Source organism: Danio rerio, chromosome 11, assembly GCF_049306965.1.
Source record: "Danio rerio strain Tuebingen ecotype United States chromosome 11, GRCz12tu, whole genome shotgun sequence".
Lineage (NCBI taxonomy): Eukaryota > Metazoa > Chordata > Actinopteri > Cypriniformes > Danionidae > Danio > Danio rerio.
The window spans coordinates 29,152,532-29,173,804 of record NC_133186.1 but is presented as its reverse complement, the minus strand read 5'-3'; the positions used below and the strand labels follow the sequence as shown (position 1 = coordinate 29,173,804).

Here is a 21,273-nt window from a genome sequence, read left to right as displayed (position 1 = left end):
AAAACTGGCAAAATTTTAAACAAAATATATAAAAAAATATAAAAAATTAAGCTTGAGGCTTGAAATTTTCTTTTAAAAAATTGAAGTGGTCATTAAAAATAATAATTATATTTTTTTTTAAAAAATTATATTCTGAATTTATTATGAAATATTGAGAAATGTTGCTACTAAAAGTAATGTATTGTTGGACAGTAAATCTATAAGTGTTCTTTCCCCTGTAAGCTTTCAAATAATTTTGAATGTAGGACTGCTGTCAGTTTGTCCTAAAGTTAAGAGAATACCACCTTCCTACGGTATCTGTAATTAAGATAAGACAACACCCTTAGGAAATGCTGTTTTCTAATAGCATTTGTCCTAAATGTGGTCCTAACTGAAATTAATCACCAAAAAGACAGGATAAGATTTTAAAGTTATGATCTTTCTGCACTTTATGCCCCCAAATGTTCAAATGCAGGAAGGGCATTTAGGTGACTTTGAACATGGCATGGTAGCAGAATGAAAAGTCTTGAATATTTCAGTCTGAATTTCATACAGAAGTCTAGGATTTAGGCGTCACTTTGGCACAGTGGGTAGCACGATAATCTCACAGCAAAAAGGTCGCTGGTTCGAGTCTTGGCTGGGTCAGTTGACATTACTGTGTGGAGTATGCATCTTCTCCCCGTGTTTGCGTGGGTTTCCTCCGGGTGCTCCGGTTACCCCCCACAGTCCAAGGACATGTGTTACAGTTGAATTGGGTAGGCTAAATTGTCCGAAGTGTATGAGTGTAAATGAGTGTGTATGTATAGATATTTTTCAGTGATGGGTTGCAGCTGGAAGGGCATCCGCTGCGTAAAACATATGCTGGATAAGTTGGCTGTTCATTTCACTGTGGCGACCCCTGATTATTAAAGGGACTAAGCTGAAAAGAAAATGAATGAATGAGTCTAGGATTTACAGAGAATAGCCCAAAGAAAGAAAATACTCTACGAGCAGTGGTTGCTTGATCAAAAAATGCTTCGTTGATGCTCAGGAGAATGATGAACTTGAAGCTAACTCAAAAAAGTATTTTTTGTTGCTTGTTCAAACTACTTACCATTCACAAATTAGCTGAAATAATTTTAACTTAATTGTTTTATGTTCAATACACTTAAATTTGTAAAAAAAATAATACGTTAACTTAATTCTTGTTCGACAGTGTGCTGGTAAAATAATCAACAGTAACTTGGGATACATTCACTAGGTTAACATGTCATGTTCATCTCAGTTCAATAGAGCACCTTCGAGATGTGTTGGAATGGGAAATATACATCATATATATATGGGATACCCCCCACTAGTTTGCCACTAGCAGCATATCTAATTAAGAGGATGGCGAGTGTTTAGTGCTTGAATTATTTGGTCATCTTAAAACTGCACATTTAATTGTAATTTAATTACTGATTATCAATTTAAAAAGAATTCCTAAGACATCTAAATGGTTAATTTAATTTTGACTGTACAGCGATGGCTTCTGCATGATCCCATTATATAGTATGCTTTAATGTGATTTTTTTTTTTTTTGCAGCACAGCAGGATGAGAATGAATCAGTGGGGGGTAAATTCTTTGTAGAGACACTGTTTTTCAACTTTGAAAATCAAGGCTGTCCATCACTGTGACTGAAATCAGGCCATTTAATAGGGTCTAAATTCAGAGAAGCAATCAGCATTTAATCTGAAACAATATGTGGTCAGGACATTATTATACCTGTTTTACATTTCATGTATAAATAGAGCCATTCTGGATAAAATTCTTGTTACTTTACTTATTTATTTTTTATGGATGAAAGATTCTCTTTACTATAGTTCTGGCTTGTTAGTGGTTTGATTATTTTATTTTATACTTTTTATATATATTATGCTTTTGATGAACTGAAACATACACTCACCGGCCACTTTTTTAGGGACACCTGCTTGTTATGACAAGTCTTTAATCAGCTAATCACATTGCAGCAACTCAATGCATTTAGGCATGTAGACATGGTCAAGACGATCTGCTCCAGATCAAACCGAGCATCAGAATGGGAAAGAAAGGGGATTTAAGTGACTTTGAAAGTGGCATGGTTGTTAGTGCCAGATGGGCTGGTCTGAGTATTTCAGAAACTGCTGATCTACTGGGATTTTCACGCATAACCATCTCTAGGGTTTACACAGAATGGTCCGAAAAAGAGAAAATATCCAGTAAGCGTCAAATCTGTAGGAAAAAAGTTGCCTGGTCTGATGAGTCTGGACTTCTGCTGCTACATTCGGATGGGAGGGTCAGAATTTGGCGTCAACAACATGAAATCATGGATCCATCCTGCCTTGTATGAACAGTTCAGGCTGATGGTGGTAGTGTAATGGTGTGGGGGATATTTTCTTGGCACACTTTGGCCCATTAGTACTAATTGAGCATCGTTTCATAGCCACAGCCAACTGAGTAATGTTGCTGACCATGTCCATCCCTTTATGACCACAGTGTGCCCATCTTTAGATGGCTACTTGCAGTAGGATAACGCGCCCTGTCATAAAGCGCGAATCATCTCGGACTGGTTTCTTGAAAATGACAATGAGTTCACTGTCCTCAAATGGCCTCCACAGTCACTAGATTGTAATCCAATAGAGCACCTTTGGGATGTGGTGGAACGAGAGATTTGCATCATGCAGCCAAAAAAACTGCAGAGAACGAGAAATCACTTTATTCACAAACTCACTTTTTGTAGCTTTTACCTTTTTGTAGATTTAAAAGGTTAAACTTGAGATTGGTAACCCAATTTATAACATTTATGTTTTTAATGCCTCAATTCACGGCTGTGTAAAATTCAAAACACATTAAAAAGCATTTACCGAAATGTTGTCAGGAGTAAATATCTCTAAATCATTTTTTACATACTGTAAATCCCCAATCTGCTTTCAAGTTTTAATTCAATATCTTCTCCTCATCTGTTTAATTGGAATCAGCATGTCATCTGATCACGCTTCAGTGTCACATATTTGCTCTTTTCTCAGGAAGATCGCTGTGCGTGTCACATCCCTTCTCCCTTTATTGTGTCTCTTGCTGTGTGCGCTGATGTTTGAGGTAATGTTGCATTTAAAAAGTTTCTTTTAAAAACTTGGCATGGCAATTTACCAGCTTTTAGTTTCACATTCTTGGTTTCGTTCGAGCTGATTGATGGTTACCTCATGGGGATTGTATAATGTCTCTTCAAGTAGACATACTGAGAATAATGAAGCCATTAACAGCGAGTCTTGTGCTGTTGTTAGAAGTCTTTCTGCAACCTGCAGTACCTGTACTATCATGTGCATAATATTGTAGTGATTGATATGCTCCCAAACAACACCAGCAGCAACTTTGCATTAAATAACCTGGATGCTGAAACAAACAAATGTGTAATGGCTTTAAAGTTCAGGAAAGGAGGAGGTGAGCGCTGAGCAATGAACCAATCATGTGATATTCACCAGCAGTTCATTAAAATAAACGATTTTACTTTACAATAAGGCTGTACATTAGTTAATGTTAGCTAATGTATTCACTAACATGAACAAGTAATGAACAATACATAAGAACCAGTATTTTATTTATCTTTGTTAAGATTAGATAATGGAAATAAAGTGGTTTATTGTTAGTTCATGTTAACTAACAGTACATTAACTAATGTTAACAAACATTAATTAAAACTTTAACAGTGCATTAGCTAATGTTGAACTGTGATTATTAAATGCTGTACAAGTATTGTTAATTCTTAGTTTATGTTAGTAAATACATTAACTAATGAAAACTTGTTGTAAAATGTGACCAAAACCGGTTATGCAAGAAAAAAAGGAGACAGAGAACAGTCACTATTCCATCCTTAACCAGCTAAGAGACCCTTATTGCAGTCTCTGGCAACAGATCTGGATGCCCCTCAGTGGATGGCTTTTTTATATATCCCCCTGATGCCCACCGTTGGCTTTTATCGCCACAGACACTGGCCAGCATTCCTCAGCTTTACCTTCTCGGCAGACTGCAACAGACTTTGGCCTTCAGTGAACAGTGGCGACTCTTCCATCCCTTCACAGATGGCAACAGTCCCTCCATGATCTGGCAGACAGCAGCGAGTTTATCCATCTCTCCCCAAAAGCAAGCTCTTCCAGCACCAGCCTCGAGCATCCATGATGGCAGACTGTTCTATTATGCTCGTTGACATTGCAAATTTCCCCCCAAAGCAAGGACTGAGCAGAGTCTGCCCTCATGGATCCTCAAGGCCCGTGCTGGAAAAGCTTCTTGTTAGCGACAGATATACTCGTGATCGTTTCTCTGACAGATTCTCCTGCCTTAAGGGAATCGTCACCATTTTGTAAAGTTCAGGAAAAGGGGTGGATGGAAGTGCAGCCAGAGGGGAGAAAAAAACAAACGAACAAAAAGTAAACATGAGCAAAACAGCAACATACATTTTAGATTCATGCCTTCCCTCATGTCTTTTTTGATATTCCAGAGCTGCTTTTTCAGGAACGGGGAGCAACGGGGCTTGCAGGTGTTGCTCATTACTGATCGTGTCACCTGCCTGGCTCTGTTCCCATGGCTCTTGACCCTGTCCCACTTGTCACACCATTAAACTCAATGTGTGTCTGGATAAGAACAGGACCACGCTGGTCAAATCTGAGGTCATGGTAGGATAAATCGGGGGTAACACTTTAAAATAGCTACACACTATCAATCATTTTTTAAGCATCATCAAATAGTTAATTCATCATTTGTTAAGCACCAACACTACATTAGTAGATATTAATAATAACATAGCGACAAATGCTATATTACTAGCATATGTATATTGTGCTTAATGAGTGTGTTTTCATACTTTATTAATGATACATTTTTCATCACTAAATTAAGTAATTCATTATTTACAATGCAGTTAATCAAGAGTAGTTGGAGTAAATATAAATTATTATTTTTTATTTATACCAGAGGTTTAAATAATTTTGGGCTTGACTCTATTTATAATGTTAGTGGTCTTTAAGCTAATTTTTAATTCACACCTTTATAGTGAATCATTTGTCCTTTGTGCTCAGATAAAGATTCATTCAGTCTCAGAAAAATGTGCAAAGGCTCTCACTGAGGTAGAACCCTTAGACAAAGCTAGACATTGTTCACACCTATACAGTGCAGAGCTGTACCATAATATGTCATTTTTGTTATGCATTCGCAACAAACAAGGGCATTACTTGATCCCATGGATGAGAATGGCGCTGTGGTCTTTAGGACTCCTGCAGAAATCTTGTTAATGGGTGAGATGAAGTATTCAACACTTATTATCATTGTAGTAAGAAGCAGAGTAAGGCTGAATGTTGTCAAAGTCAAACAAGACTGCCGAAGCATCTACTGATGAGAGACGAGTGCGACAAGTACCGCAGCTTTAATTATGTCACTTTTATTATGTTTTATTAAGACACGGAACTGTTATTCACACTAAATACATTTTAAAGTACTGACTTAATGCTATTGAATTGTGAGTGTTGGTGCATGTTTGCACAGGACATGGTCAATCTCACTATTTAAAATGGCTTATTTCTCTGAATTTGAACATTCTTTAAAACACTTGGGATAACGTAATGTAAGTACATGACTCAGAAAAATGTATGAAAAAGTTCTAAAGGGTTTGGGAAGAGTTCACACTTGGTGGTTGATTAATTATAAAGCGTGCATGCTGTCCCGGGAGAAAGTCCTGAGGTCATAAGATCCTCGAGCCCAGGGCTCTCTCCTGTTTGCAGGGCGAGATGGGAGTTTGAGCTCAGATAGCCCTCAAAAACTCCACTGTTGTTTATGGCTAAAGACAAATTAGGGATTGCTATGGATAGATATACTGCTGGCTAAGAGCTCATCTGTGGTGCCAATTTTGGTTTAGTCAATTCACTTATGTCGCATGTCTTTGGATGGTATGAGGAAACCAGGAAAGCTGGGAAAAACCAATGCAAGCTCGGAGAGAACATGTAAACTCCACACAGAAATGTGGGAAAGACTTAAACCAGTGACATTCTTGCTGTGAGGTAACGGTGCTAACCACTGAGCCGCTGTGCCGCCCTATCTAGGAAAAAGGGGGAGGAGTTAGGGTGGAAAGGGAGATTCTTTAAGGTAAAGATAACTGTGGTATGAAACTCTGGTTATTTATAGTGCCTTATCAATGGACTGATTGGTGAATCATGTTCTAATGCTAATGTGGGACCAGCCGTGGTCAATCATAAGCATGTGATCCTCTCGATCCTCTCCTCTCGTTCAAAATAGGTAAACTTCACTTAAAGTTACATATTAATACATAAAGACTCATCAAGTTTATTGTTGACTGTTAGTAGGCTGTTGTTGAATCTTAATTAGTTTTATTTTGGAGGAATTGTCTTGCACCTTCATCAGTAGTGAATCCCCATTGTCATTTTGGCCAAATGAGCATGATAAATCAGTGTTACATTTCAGTGTTATGAGTAAGTTATTTGTTGTCGTTTTGATACCTAAATTGTAAATGTTAGTACCTTTTGGATGGGTATGTCTTTCGTCAGAGCAAAAATGCTAAGTTATAAAACATATTCCTTTAAAGATTATCCTGTGATACCTTTTTAGCTTGGTTTGTTCCCAGTGTTACATAGTCGTGACTCGCACAAAACATTGCATATTTCTATGAACATAGTTCATAAAAGTGCCCCCCAAAAATCTTGTCTCATTCAAAAGGTTTGCATATGAAATCTATTCCTTTTGTGAATGCAAGATTTAGATATTCAAAGCTGCAATTTAGTGTGATTACAGTAATTGCATCTGGGTGTCATTGAGTACAATGTTAAAAATGGCATCATCTCGAGTGCAGTGAAGGCAGAGCTGAAACAGCAATATAAGTTGAAGATAATAGTGATATATAGTTTTAAACAGAGTCAGCAAGACACAATGAGAACTGCTACTTAAAATTGAGACATATATCATTTGAAATGGAATTCAAAAAGGAAACATGACAGCATGAAAAGGTAATGTTTTGAGTGATTGTGTTGTAGCAAAACAAAGAGCAAACTAACTGGCTGCCTGGTGAAATTACTCACTCATCAGCAAAACATGCGGCTTGATCTTGGCACAGAAGCAGTGTTTGGGAATCTAATCACAATATAGGTCAAAAAGTAAATTATGGTGACAGTCAAAATCATACTGGCTCACCCTCATACTGTATTTGTTTTTAACAATCGATGAAAGTCACTCGGTCCAAGATTGGCTTGGACCACACTCACTTTCATTGACTGACAAAAGTCTTTAAAATATGATAGAAGAAAGAAAATAATAGAACGTGAAGTTGAGTGAATTATGATTATTGGCTGAACAATTTGACATTTTATTTCATTTGCCTTCCACTCAAAAAAATATATATATTTTTTTACTTTTTCAAACTACTTATTTAAAATGCAATTGTGCATAACTGTGGTCTTGTTCTAATCCACTGCATTTTTTACAGTGTAATTTCACTTAATTGTTATGTGAATGCACTTATTTTGTTTGTTTGTTAGTAAATTAAGTTACCAGTGCATACTTAATGCATAAATGAGCTATTCAATTGATCAGTGAGGTATTGTCATGGCCGAGAACGAACTAATTCACAAAATAAAATAGCATTTTGTGGGTAGAACAGTGCATTGCAAGAGACTAAAAATTATATCAGATGAAAATATATATTTTAACTGTACCACTACTTTACTTTAAAAATAAATAAATACTGTACTTTCTAAACAGCTAAACAATCATGTAAAAAAAGTTATTGGAAACTCCCCAGCACTATTTGGGAGATACAACCAATGCAAAAAGTGGCTAATTCGTATTTGTATTCGTACATTTTAGTATGAATTGCTCAATTCAGGTTCATTGGAAATATGTGACCAGATTGGTCAGCTTGTCGTCATGCATAATATATCAGTTTGATATCAAATAACCCACCCACCCCCTTCCCTAAACCCAACCGATAGTTTTTTCAAAAGCAGACTAGAAGGAAAAAGCCATCATGGTGGCCTGATTTTACCACGGTATCACACAGATGTTTAGGGGGATTTATTTTGCTTGATTTCTTAGCCAGATTCGAACCCTGGTATGCTCTGCTTCACCTTCCATGCCTGGCACTGTCTGTGGTGAGCTACCACTCAATCAGTTATGCCAGTAAAGCGGTCCATATGGAGGTAAGCAGTCAGGGGTACCACCACATGGCGATCGTTTTAAATACAAAATGTACCCCGGGGCACATATTTCTTGGTTCTCAAAAGTTTAGGGTTTAGGGGTAGGCTTTGGGAGCACACCTCATTTTTAAAATCGTATGATTTTTTTCTAAAGAATGAATTCCTTTGTAGAAATTATCCACCTTTCGGACAATATATAAAAATAATTAGATTTTCTCATGAGATTGGGCTGATACAACCAGAGATTTTCATTACATAGCTGACAGGAAGAAAGCCATCGCTACCAAAAAAGCAAACTGTACCCTTTTAATGCTCAAAAAAGGGTCCCCACATTCTTCACACCCTCAAAGTATGTTTAACAGAGTGCAAGAGTTGAACGACAGTCAGCATCTTCTCTCTGACCTCGTTCAGATAAGAAATTGGCTTTGCCTTTGCTGAGTGGAAGCCGAGAAGTGAAGCTTGTCCAGGTTTTCCTTCACAGAAAAGGACAAAATGTCACAGGTCGCAATAACTCGACTCTCACTCTCACAGCATCTCAGTTCCTGGTCAGAGTCTGCTGGCAGATTGATAAACTAATATGACATTTCTCTGCTACAGATATAAACCAGCTGTGTCTGATATCTAAAGGTGTTATCATGTCTCCAAATGTTTAAACTGTAATACAGAAGAAAAGGTGTAAAACTAGTAGTGGAAGGTGTTCAATCTAGATGTTATTTTAGGGGCCCTGATATATATATATATATATATATATATATATATATATATATATATATATATATATATATATATATATATATATATATATATATATATATATATATATATATATATATATATATATATATATATATAAAAATGTAAATAAAAGTGTTCTTTCAATGGTTTTGTTTGAATCATTTCAAGGCCTTAAAAGCCACTGTGCAATCTCAATGCTTGAATCCTGTCTAATACAAAAGTAGTGAAGATATTGCTGTTTTTGTAGAGGGCACAGATTAATGCTGCTTTTTCATTCATTCATTCATTTATTTATTTATTTATTTATTTATTTATTTATTTATTCATTTACATAATTTTAGTTCATTATTAAACAGTATATTTTACAATATATTGACAAAGCACGAAAGAATGAAGGTAAATAAAGGTGTGTGTTTGTGTGTTTTAAAGTGTGTACGTACTTGCATAGTGTGAGATGGGTAAAAAAGAAATCTATTGGCTTTTGTTTTGCTGCCGTCTTTTTCGCACACAACAAAATAGATAGCTATTGTTTAAAACAAGGTACAAAATAAGTAGACGCTCTTTAAATCAGCTAAACTCAATTGAGACATTTGGCAAAAGGCCTAAACCAGGGGAACTCTAGGCCCAAACCAAGTTCCTTCACCATTCCAACTGAGTTTGGTCTTCCGAGGTAATCTAGGAACACGTTCAGTGCTGCTGCAAATACTTTGCAAACGCCTGTCCTGCTTATTAACTTGTTTTGAAACACTTCACTTCAAAGGTTATTTGGACTTCTATTTTATCTAGATATCTGACCAACAAAAATATGTTAAAATTAAGATACAAATTATACCAAACTAAATTTGTTTCATTTTCCAGAGATGGGTTGCGGCTGAAAGGGCATCCGCTGCGTAAAAAAACTTGCTGGATAAGTTGGCGGTTCATTCCGCTGTGGCGACCCCGGATTAATGAATATGAATAATGAATTAATAAATTTGTTTCAAAAAGATTTTTTTTTTAAGAAAAACATCTGAATTATATTTTTATTTGAGCCCGTCCACTTCTCAACTGTGTGGGTGGATAATTTGTTTCATTCAGTGTAAAAGTAAGAATTAAATCCCTTTAATTGTTTTATCACAAACCTTTATCATATATTTGCACATTTTGTAATATGTCATAATTTGAAAGATTACATCTAGAGCTTCTGAATTTTCCTCAGTGCTGATGTACTTTCATTTTCTCCATCTTACTCGAAGTTCAGGTGAGGGAGTGTTTAAGCAACCTTGGCAGGAAAATATATTAGATTTTAAAGAAAATATCCTAATATTACAAAGGAAACATAAGTTTGATCCTATTGATTTCGTAATGAATGCCCTTAAATAATGTAGCTTTTGACAGCCAGAATCAGTGTTTCTTAAAATTAAAAATAAGAATAAGGGATGATGGGGAGGGGCGGTGCTAAAATCCTTAATATACTTAAGGATAATTATATACTAATTGATTAATAATATACTTAATATACAGTCAAAATATATTATTATGATAAAAATAAGTAGGATGTAAAAGGGAATTATTATATGTATGTTGGAAGAAACAGTACAGCTTTCTGGAATTTTCCACATTTTTAAGTATAGTATACCCAAATATGGAAATTTACTCACTATTTACTCAACATCAAGTGATCTCAAACCTTGATCCAAACAATAAAGAATATATTTTGAAGAAATCATTAACCACTGACTTTCATAGTAAGAAAAACAAGTACTACTGAACAGGTTTGGAGACAACGCTGAGTAAATGATTATAGTATTTTCAGTTTTGGGTAAATACGTTTAAATAAATAACAATCAACTGCAGAATGACGTTTATAAAACAATATATTACTTAACATGTTCTTACATTTATCTCAGGAAAGCCATACAGTATGCAAAACACATTAGTCAGAAGAAAAACTAATAAATACTAAAGATTTTGATATGTGCACTGTTCATATTCCACTGAAGTCTGCTCACCCTTCCAATGAAATTCACATTAAAAAGTCTAGAGATCTGTATGAGACCTAGGCAGTGGGAAAGACATGAATAAACATGTCCAACCAGGATCTGCTTCTTGTTCACTAGAGAGGTCACTATAGGGCCACTGAGACACAAAAGGGCCTTGCGATGGGTAGATGTAGCTGGTTTCCGTGGAAACAGGACCTTACGGTTCCTCTTAATGATTGTTAATAAAACGTTGAGTATACACTATACATCATTTTTAATTTTCTCTATACCTACAGGTTCTCAACCTTAATTGATTTGTGAGAGTGTTTGTGCATAACAACAGATGGGCAGTGCGAAAGTAAATGCATTGCAGAAGGATTGCCAATGTCTAGATGTGGCCAGGAGGAGAATATAGCATGTACTGCAAAGCCTTTTTCTATTAGCAATTCAGATGTGAGTTACATTGTAAATTCTCTTTTGTGCAATACATGTTTTCTGCAACTTAAAAAAATGGTTATATATAATTGAAGGGACATGTTTCAAGATGATTTTAGTTCCCCAAAACAAAGTGAATCTCATCAGTAGATTTCTAGATTTCACATCAAATGAGCCTTCACCCAAGATGCTGCTAGAGAATTCAATGCACATAAAAAGGCAGAGACTGCAGGAACATGCTAATGTGCCAACAGGATTGATGCGAGCCTGTTATGCGAGTCTGACAGCTGTTTAGGCAGGTTGCTGTGGAGTAATAGACTAAGTGAGGGTTCAATTAGGCCATAAACAACACAGAGAAACCTAAAGTCAACACGACGGCATTCACATCACATTTCACTCCTGTAATTTGACGTATTTTGAAACGAAATGGGAAAATATGTAGGAAGGGGCTTGATTTTTATTCATCAGGCATTGATTGGGTCATGAAAAGAGGCATTAGAAGAATGGACCATTGCAAAGAAGGTCTAATTTACCTGGAGATCTATTCAATAGCATGCCACTTCTTCCCTATAGCGGTTGCTTGGCTGATGCGTTCACTACATGAAAACATGACCTGGATAAAGACAGAATAAAAAAAACAGAGGAAACATTAATACTGTTATAATGTTTTCTAAGAAAAATATCTGAAGTAATATATATATATATATGTTTTATAAATATTTTATATATAATATAAATATAACTATAAAATATATATTCTACATGTGTTATTATTATATTTATTATTACCCATTCATTATAAGATTCTTTTTAGATAATAGTTTGCTTTACAGTCACAGCTAAATTTGGCCACTTAATCGCTATATGATGTGTGATTGTAGGGGGATGGAGACATTTGTCAAATAAAAGAAAAATTGAAAAATTAATTTTGTTTTCGACTTAGTCCCTTTATTCATCAGGGGTCGCCACAGCGGAATGAACCGCCAACTTATCCAGCATATGTTTTACGCAGCAGATGCTCTTCCAGGTGCAACCCTTCACTCAGAAACACCCATACACTTCCATTCACACTCATTCACTACGGACAATTTAGCTTACCCAATTCACCTATACCGCATGTCTGTGGACTTGTGGGGGAAACCGGAGCACCCGGAGGAAACCCACTCCATCACGGGCAGAACATGCAAACTCCAGACAGAAAATGACAATCACTGATAGATGGAGATTTGGCTGTGGGGAATAAAGGGTTAAAATTCATCCAACCTAGTGCTGTGTTTGCTCCCATCATTCTTCTGATGATTGATACATACGTTGCAATGCGGGATTCGCTGACCGTTTGCTATTGAAGGAAAGAGCAGGAGAGACTATTATGTAACGGACTTTGTCAGACTTTGACAGGGACTTTATCAGTAACTGTTACAGTTCATATGGACCAGTTTCTTCTTCCTCCAAATTATAATATGTAAGTGTAACTAAAATTGTTGCCTCGTTTTGTGTAGTTTGCAAACTATGTGTTTAATTGTAAAAGTTGTAATCGCCCTGCGCGGCTTGTAATCACTTATCTATTATGGATCAGTGCTTGTACTGTATCTCTCAGGTTAAGTCTTTATGGGTTATTCACATATTGTGTCCACAACCACGTTGAAAACGCAACGCGTGCTTCTTCCTTTACCGATTTAAATGCGTTTCTGAACTTGCAATCCTCTGCCGTTTGTCATTACTTTAGCTACCATCAGCTGTTCATACATGTGTGGTGCTACATTTTCAAAATAATTTAACTTTTGCCACTGTGTGGATTAATACTGAACATGTATCATTGTTATTACTTGAGGTTAGGTTTAGGAGTAGAGGAATATGCTGGTGTTTAACTGCATTGATTTATTGCATTCTTGCATTGCGCTCTCACATACTTTCTGCTACTTCATAGCCGAGGTGGGCATTTATCTTGCTCTGAAGGCAGTCGGCTAATTACAACAGAGTCATCGGTCCAATCAACACAGATTAGCTTCGGGCTAAGGAGGGGTTTAGGAACAAATGGATCGCTGAACAAATCATATGGAAGACGTTGTGATATTTAGGTAAAAATAAATGCATATTATAAGTCAATGGAAGTGTTTTTGTTGGCGACTCCTAAAACCAAAATATGACCTTTTATAATGCAAAATAGGGGCTCTTTAATTACTGGATACAATATATCTAAAATCAACAAAATAATTAATATATCATGTCTAGGATTTGCTAAAAGAGAGAGAAAAAATTATTTCATTTTATTCGTTCTATTGTTTACATGTTAATTTCCTAACTTAATTGAGCGTAGCATGTACCAGTTAGTGACCATGGCTGTCTATTGTGTGTACATGTTCATTGTTCATTTTTTTCATTTAGCTCCTGTGTATTTATATCCCAGTTTATTTCAATTCCTTTATTTATTGTTGTGCATGTTATGCTGTCTTGATATAATATGTCCCTAAATTCATGGTCTCATTATTAAAAGCTATGGAATTGTTTTACTGGAGTTTTTGTAGGGAAAATAATACTGCTATTGGATTCATATTTCATCTCAGTCATTCATTCATTTTCTTATTGGTTTAGTCCCTTTATTAATCCGGGATCGCCACAGCGGAATGAACCGCCAACTTATTCAGCAAGTTTTTTCGCAGCGGATGCCCTTCCAGCCGCAATCCATTTCTGGGAAACATCCACACACACATTCACAAACACACTCATACACTACGGACAATTTAGCCTACCCAATTCACCTGTACCGCATGTCTTTGAACTGTGGGGGAAACCGGAGCACCCGGAGGAAACCCACACGAACACGGAAAACATGCAAACTCCACACGGAAACGCCAACTGAGCCGAGGCTCGAACCAGCAACCCAGCGACCTTCTTGCTGTGAGGCGACAGCACTGCCTACTGCACCACTGCTTCGCCTCATACAGTATTTCATTAATGACACTAATATATAAATTACATTCATTTAAAAACATGCACCAATAAACTGTGCACAATATAAGATTAATCATGGTTTCACTGACCTTTAGGCAATAGCAATTTTCACATTTGAACATGTATTGAAGAACCAGCACTGGTGTAGAAAACTTTTATCTTTTACTCCACAGACGTACAATGGCAGTAAATATTTTAATGTGCGGTGCAAAAAAAAAAAAAAAAAAGAGTCAAACATGACTGACAGACAAGCAGTTTTCCCTGGCAATGTCATGAGGACTTTCTGAAGTGCTTTGTCAGTCTCACAAAGGAGCACCTACTGCATTTTCTTTCTGTTGTCCCATATCAGTATGCCCTATAGACACTGCACTTTTAAAATGCCATTGTGAATGTAAAAATGCCCGCCATAACTTGGAAAATCAATGCAGTTTCAATACGAGGTGCAGTAAAAAAACAAAGCAGTATGCCATTAAGGTGATTATTCTGCGCCCTGGATCACCACTTGCATAAATCTAGAGAAAATGTTTGGGATTTCGTTAATTTAAAAACAACATTGTGATGGAAAATGCAGCCTTGATGCACGTCAGATCTGTAAAAGCTTTTTGAAGATGATTGGATGTAATGATATGCGGTGCTGTTGAAATTGTGGCAGATCTAGTCTCTTATCAAATGGAATTTAAGCTATAAGTTATTCTGTAGGCACAAAACAAGTGCACTCATATGACGCTATTGTAAATGTTCATCCATCTGAATGTCAGGATAATGAAATGTTTATGAACGAGGACTCAAGATGAGTTTAAATTACTCAAAGAACCGAGGAAGATGACGAGGAGTAAAGGAGAGAGATGGAAGGGTTTAGACGATTGCTTCCCTTCAGGCTACAGTCTGTTTGGAATCAGACGGAGGAAAATTCACTCAAAACATCAGACATTGAGATGCAGTACTCAGTGTTGCCTCTCAGTGATCGTTACAACAGCACAAAAGCAAGAAAGCAGAATAATTCTGGGTTTGAAATGAAATTGCTTGACATTTTAGACATTCCTTGCTTTCACTATGCTGCAAATAACATAAAAAAGGACCCCGAAAGAGTCTGAGTCACAATTTTCATTAAAGAATATGCAGATTTAAAGAAGATCTGCTTTTCCTTGCAAACCAAGCTGTTCTCGATAATTTGAAAATAGTTTGTGTCAGTAATTATGTGGTTGTAAATAGCTTTCTTTCTTTCTGCACTCGCAGAAAACGCAAAAAAAAGCAGTTGTCTCCCCTCTGACAATGTTTTGCATAAAGTCTTCCACAAAGGCACATTTTAGTCCACTAATTGAAAATCTCTTTAAAAATTTTTTAAAAAAGCCATTTTTTTAAATATCAGAGTGGAATGAGTCATCACACTTTTCTTTGCACTTTTAATGCAGTTCCATTTGGTGCAGGACAATTTGCTTTGGTTCTAAGTTGTCTCCATCGATGCTCATTGATATGGGCAATAGCACTTTATTAACTTACGTAAGACTATCAATTGATGCAAAGGATTTCATGTTGGACAGCTAAATATATTCATCTTTTAAAGGGTTCGTTCACCTAAAAATGAAAATCTGCTGTTCGTTTACCCTCAGGCCATTTAAAATGGAGATAGGAGATTTTTTTAAAAAAAAGAACATTAAAGATTTTTTTTTTTTTTTTTTGCTGAAACAGTGGTTTTTGATGATTCAGAAAATTTAATGGCTGCCAGTACAAAACTTAAAATGAAAATATACAGTTGAAGTCTGAATTATTAGCCCCCCCTGTTTATTTTTTCCATTAATTTCTGTCAAACAGAGAGATTTTTTTTATCTCAACACATTTCTAAACATAATCGTTTTAATAACTCATTTCTAATAACTGATTTGTTTTATCTTTGTCATGATGACAGTAAATAATTTCAGCATTTCACCAAAAAGTCTTGTTGTTTTGAAAACTAGCTCACAAACAATTTTACACCCCACAATACCCCTGGAATCTGGGATAACAAGTATATTCTTCATAGGAACAAATCCATTTTATGAGGAATGGTTACATAAAAATATTTGGTCAGTAACAGACATAATGGATGGCAGGGGCAATATTCTAGATTATAATACTTTCACTTTAAGACATGGATTTGCTTGCAATCCAAAGCAGTTTTTCACTGTTATTAATGCAATACCCTCAGGTGTTGAAGAAAAGTTTCCTATCTTATTAGAAAATTACTCCAATCCTTCCCTTATTGTAAATTCGTGAGACTGAAACTGATAATGAACTTTGCACTAATAAACAATTAAGACAAATTATTATCTTATACAATCTTGCCTCCCCTATCAAGTATTAAGAAATAAACTATTTCATTCGTTGGATATAAATACTGTTGGATATAAATACTGTTAAACATTTTAGAATGACGTATCTAGTATTTCCAATTCTCCCCAAGGCAAAAGAAGTAAAATTTAAAATTGAAGATACAGAACATTAATTTTTTTTACTTGCAGCTCTGTTCAGTAGTTTTGGAAAAAAAAGTGCAAGACTGTTTGATAAATAATAAACAATGTGGATGCTGAAGGTTTGACTTTCACATTATAAGATGTCCTATGGAATTACTAAAGATTGTTCTGTTTTGCACGAGTTGATAAATATTATCATTGTATTAGCCAAAGATTGTATTCATAAATGCAGATATTTTAAAACCCCTCCACTACACAGTGTCTTTATAAAAGAAGTTAAAATCTTTTCGGATACCCTGGCTAAAATAAAAACAAAAAGTGCCTTAAAAATGTTTAATTTATTTGTATCATATAACTTGCCGTAGCCGATATCTGTTTTATATTAATTTCCTTTTTATGTTTTTTTGTCACTTTTAATTTTATTTTAGTTTGGATCATTTTTGTAATTTAAATTTTTTAGTATTTTTGTATATTAGTTTGTGTTGAGCCTTCCATGTGTGATACATAATTTGTAAAATTGAATGTCATTTTGTTTTATTTGTATTTTGTACTTCCAATAAAAAAATAAAAATAAAATAAAAATAAAAAGACAGTAAATAATATTTGACTAAATTTTTTTTTTAAACATTCTTTGGCAAATAATTAAGAAAGGGAAAAAATAAAAAGGTGGGCCAATAATTCTGATTTTAACGGTATGTCTCCTCCATATACATTGAGGTCTTATGAAGCAAAGCTATCAGTCTGTACAAGAAACTAAACATTATGTACAACATCATTACCTTTAATCCACCGCCTTGGCAGACAGTCCTTAGAGAGTTCACAACAATCTGGCTTGGGACCATTTGACATGGTTGTGGTTTAAAAGTATTTATACTGAAAATAATGTTCACTTTCCTGCACAGACTGATGGTTTCTCCTCCTCTCAAAGTGGCAATGGCTATTACATTGCAATTTATAAATCACCAAGAACAAGCCGAATAAAGAAAGTCACCTACATTTTGGATGGCCCATGGGTGAGTAATGTAAATTAACATAAAATGTTCAGTTTAGGGTGATCTATGCCTTTAATTACTGTGTTTCACAAAGGAGGTTGCCCATAATGAGAACAAAGAAGAATTTTCTGTTGTGTTTACAACATATGCCCTTCCCTGTCCTATTTCCAAACCACAACATAATCTGCAAAAAAGACGAGAGACAATCTTGGTTTTTAAATAAGGGCTAAAAGTAAGTTTAAAAAAGGAATCAGGAGAAGACAAAGGCTTCTAAAAATACATTAGATTTTTTTTTGAGGAAGGCAGACTCTTGTACAGTAAATCTCAACCCATCCTTGTCATCATTGCAGAGGCTTTGATGAAGACAGTGTCTTTGTGATCACAGAGGATAAAATGTGAATTATGCACATTATCTAGTGTCTCTAACTCATTAGCAGCACAATGCACAGGTACCTGAGCACCAAACAGCATATGCCTCAGCACTGAGTGTCAAGACAATAGGGAAGATAAACACTTCCCCTAATCACTTTTTTCTTCTTTTTTTGGCAGCTTGCGTATGCTATGCATTCTGTTGGACATGTGCTATAATTAGATCCCCAGCCGTTTCTTTTATGTGACAAATGCAATTTTTCATTGTCATTTGAAACAGTGATGGTGGCATATAACTGTTTCTTAATCCTGAGAAATATTTAACCACATACATAATGAGTTATACAACACAATCAGCACAACAAATTGAAATAAATAAATCAAGTTATGGCTTCCTTATTCCATTGCACCAACTGGCAGAAAAATCCATCTTAAATCCTCAATTCCTTTCTGTTTTTGCTGGGGACAACCACAAGAGGGCACTCAGTAGGACTGAGACACAGGGGGGCTGTTGGTGTAAGTGTACAGTTATATTTTATTCCTATTTACTTTGAATGTAATAGGAAAATCCAGAGGTATTGATAATGAATCAATATGGCTTAATACATACAAAATGTTCAATGAATTGATCACTAAACGATAATCCAAGGATGACCAGCAAAAGCATGCATAAAATTGTTAATAAGCTACAACTGGAAGTCTGCTACAACTCTCTGTGTACCAGTGGAAATTGGGTGTAGTATAAATATAACTCCCCTTTAAGCTTCCTTATTCTGTAAAAATAGTGGTTTGGATACTATGTGTTGTACACCTGTTGAAAAGGCTGAGATGAGGCAATTTGCATTCATGAGATCCCCCTGGTGTCCTATTTATTATGATTTGTTCAGTACAATATTCTTAAATCAGTCTGAAATTGTTTAAATTGTTCTTTCAGCCTGACAGGCTGGAATTCTCTTAAAATTTCTTAAAACCTGCCAGCAAACGAGCCGAACCAGGTTTAGAGATTAGTTCAAGCAAAACATTTACCAAAAATAGAATAGGGTTTTATTGTAGGAAAAACTGAGTTATTTTTTATCACATGGATGATCATTTATACAACCAGTTGTACTACAAATGACATGGTTAAACTATTCATTCATTTTCTTTTCGGCTTAGTCGATTCATTAATCAAGGGTCGCCACAGCGGAATGAACCGCCAATTTATCCAGCATGTGTTTTAGGCAGCAGATCCAGCTGCAACCCAACCCTGAGAAACACGATTAAACTATAGATTAGCAAAACCATGGTTAATCTGTGGTTACCATGATTTTACTATATATAAAACCACATTTGTACTTCAAAGACATGGTTACACTTTAGATAAGCAAAACCATGGTAAATTTGTGGTTATCATGATTTAACTATTATATATATATATATATATATATATATATATATATATATATATATATATATATATATATATAAATTTTATTTGTAGTATAACATCTGCTAATTTTAAAAGGGAAAGATATTTTTAGCTGGTCGAATGGGGAGAACAACTTGGCCAAGCTAGTTATGGCTCCTAAAGTCAACATACCACTGCTGTTTTATTTCAGCAGCTGGGAGACCTGCTTGATCACCAATACCAGTCTAATTACTCAACATAAAGCAAACAAAGCTTTTATGTTTATGCTTTTAACTTGCATAAACATGTACCATGCTATCACTACTAGCGCAGTAAACACAGCTTACCTTCACAGTCCTCCCACTGAAGGGTTAAACGGATTTAGCATCCACGGAGCGGGTTAGTTATTGTGGCGCAGCGCAGAGCCTCTGGACGGCGCGCTGCAGCGGACGAGCGCTCGAGCGCAACTTCAGTACTCAGTGCTGAGCGCCGACAGCAGTCAGCAGTACCAGCAAACATAAACAATGGCGGAGCGGCTGTAAACCCAGCTCAGCGGATCAAATTTGCCCCATGGACGGGCATTTCGCCTACATCGACATGGAAAACCCGACCGAAAACCCCAACAAGGCGGCGGAGTACCTGAAAGAGCTGAATAAAATCATCGAAACCCAACAGGAGTTGCTGGAGAAGCAGAAGAATAGGATTGAAGAGCTCGAACAGCAAGTGTGTGATCTTTGTCAAGAAAACGCGTGCTTGAAGGATCAGCACCAGAGGCACCTGGCCACCTGCAGACTGCAACAACAGGGCAACAGTCACCCCACGCTGGGTGCCATAAAGGAGAATGTGATCCAAGAAAAGTAAGAGTCCCACTTTTTTGCGAAGCTGTCACTGCTTGTTTCGTTTCACGTTTGGACTGTGCATGAATGGAATATCTAAGCAGGCTTGTTGTTGTATTCATGGTGTTCTTTAAAAGACTAGTTACGATCGGGAGTGTTTATTTGTGGGTCTCAATGACAATAAACAGACTCGGTTAGCGGGACAGCTTTGGGTGTCTGTAAATGCCAACACTCAAATGTCAAGAGGCGCGTTATTTTTAAAAAATGCCTTTCTCTATTAAAGTGAACATATTTATGAAGAGCACAGTATCTCACGTTCACAGTCTGAGAGAAAATATGCGCTTAAAGCATTTTTGATTGATACACCGATCAAGATGCTGCCTAGGTAGGCAGCTGCTCGCATGGACACACACCCCATGTCGACAGCGTTCAATTTTGACAGGACTGAAATGGGCTTTAGACACTTGAAATTGTCCACCAGGCGTCATTCTCTAAACGTAATACTGGGCTTAATCTTATTCTGTTTCATGGTGGTGTTGTTCATACTTTATCTGTGGTTTGTAATTAATCCTTGCTTGTCAGATTTAGAGATTTCAGACTGTACGTTTGTAAGCACTGGTTAATGTGCTGATTTTGCTTGGTTGTAAGCTAGATAACGTTGATTGGACAAAAGCAGGAAACGATTTATTTTAACAGCGTCGTGTCCATCTGTGGAAATGCTGTCAAGTAGATATAGCGGTTGGATTTAGTCGTAAAATATACATCAACTGTACTGTACAGTCTCTCTTCATTACTTCAGCTTGCACCTTACACTTCGCGTTTGACCTTTAACCCTTTCCCTCAGGTGTGAAGACTAAACAATAGCACGTGAAAGTCCTAGGAACTGTCAGAAGCTCACAAATATCAAATAAGGCAAGCCCTGATTGGCTTGCTTGTTGATAAAGTACTTAACGCAAAATTCTCTGGAGTATAAGGGCTTTGTAACCCAGG

At 36.1% G+C, this 21,273-nt stretch overlaps 1 protein-coding gene and 1 long non-coding RNA gene across 5 annotated transcripts in view; one reads left to right on the top strand and one right to left on the bottom strand.

Annotated features, from left to right (window-relative positions):
• Window positions 1-1,542: 1,542 nt before the first annotated feature.
• LOC141376617 (uncharacterized) lies at window positions 1,543-20,292 on the bottom strand. Its single transcript, XR_012387191.1, has 3 exons — window positions 19,795-20,292; window positions 11,831-11,910; window positions 1,543-2,670 (listed from the first exon to the last, which is right to left on the bottom strand). It is a non-coding gene; the product is annotated as an uncharacterized lncRNA (long non-coding RNA).
• iqsec1b (IQ motif and Sec7 domain ArfGEF 1b) overlaps window positions 19,850-21,273 on the top strand; it is a 349,885-nt gene continuing 348,461 nt past the window's right edge. For all 4 annotated transcript variants that reach the window (XM_068224349.2, XM_009306070.5, XM_009306073.5 and 1 more), the window contains exon 1: window positions 19,850-20,304. In XM_068224349.2, coding sequence (XP_068080450.2) covers window positions 20,018-20,304 — 287 coding nt within the window. In that variant the 5' untranslated portion in view covers window positions 19,850-20,017. The remainder of the gene's footprint in view (window positions 20,305-21,273) is intronic.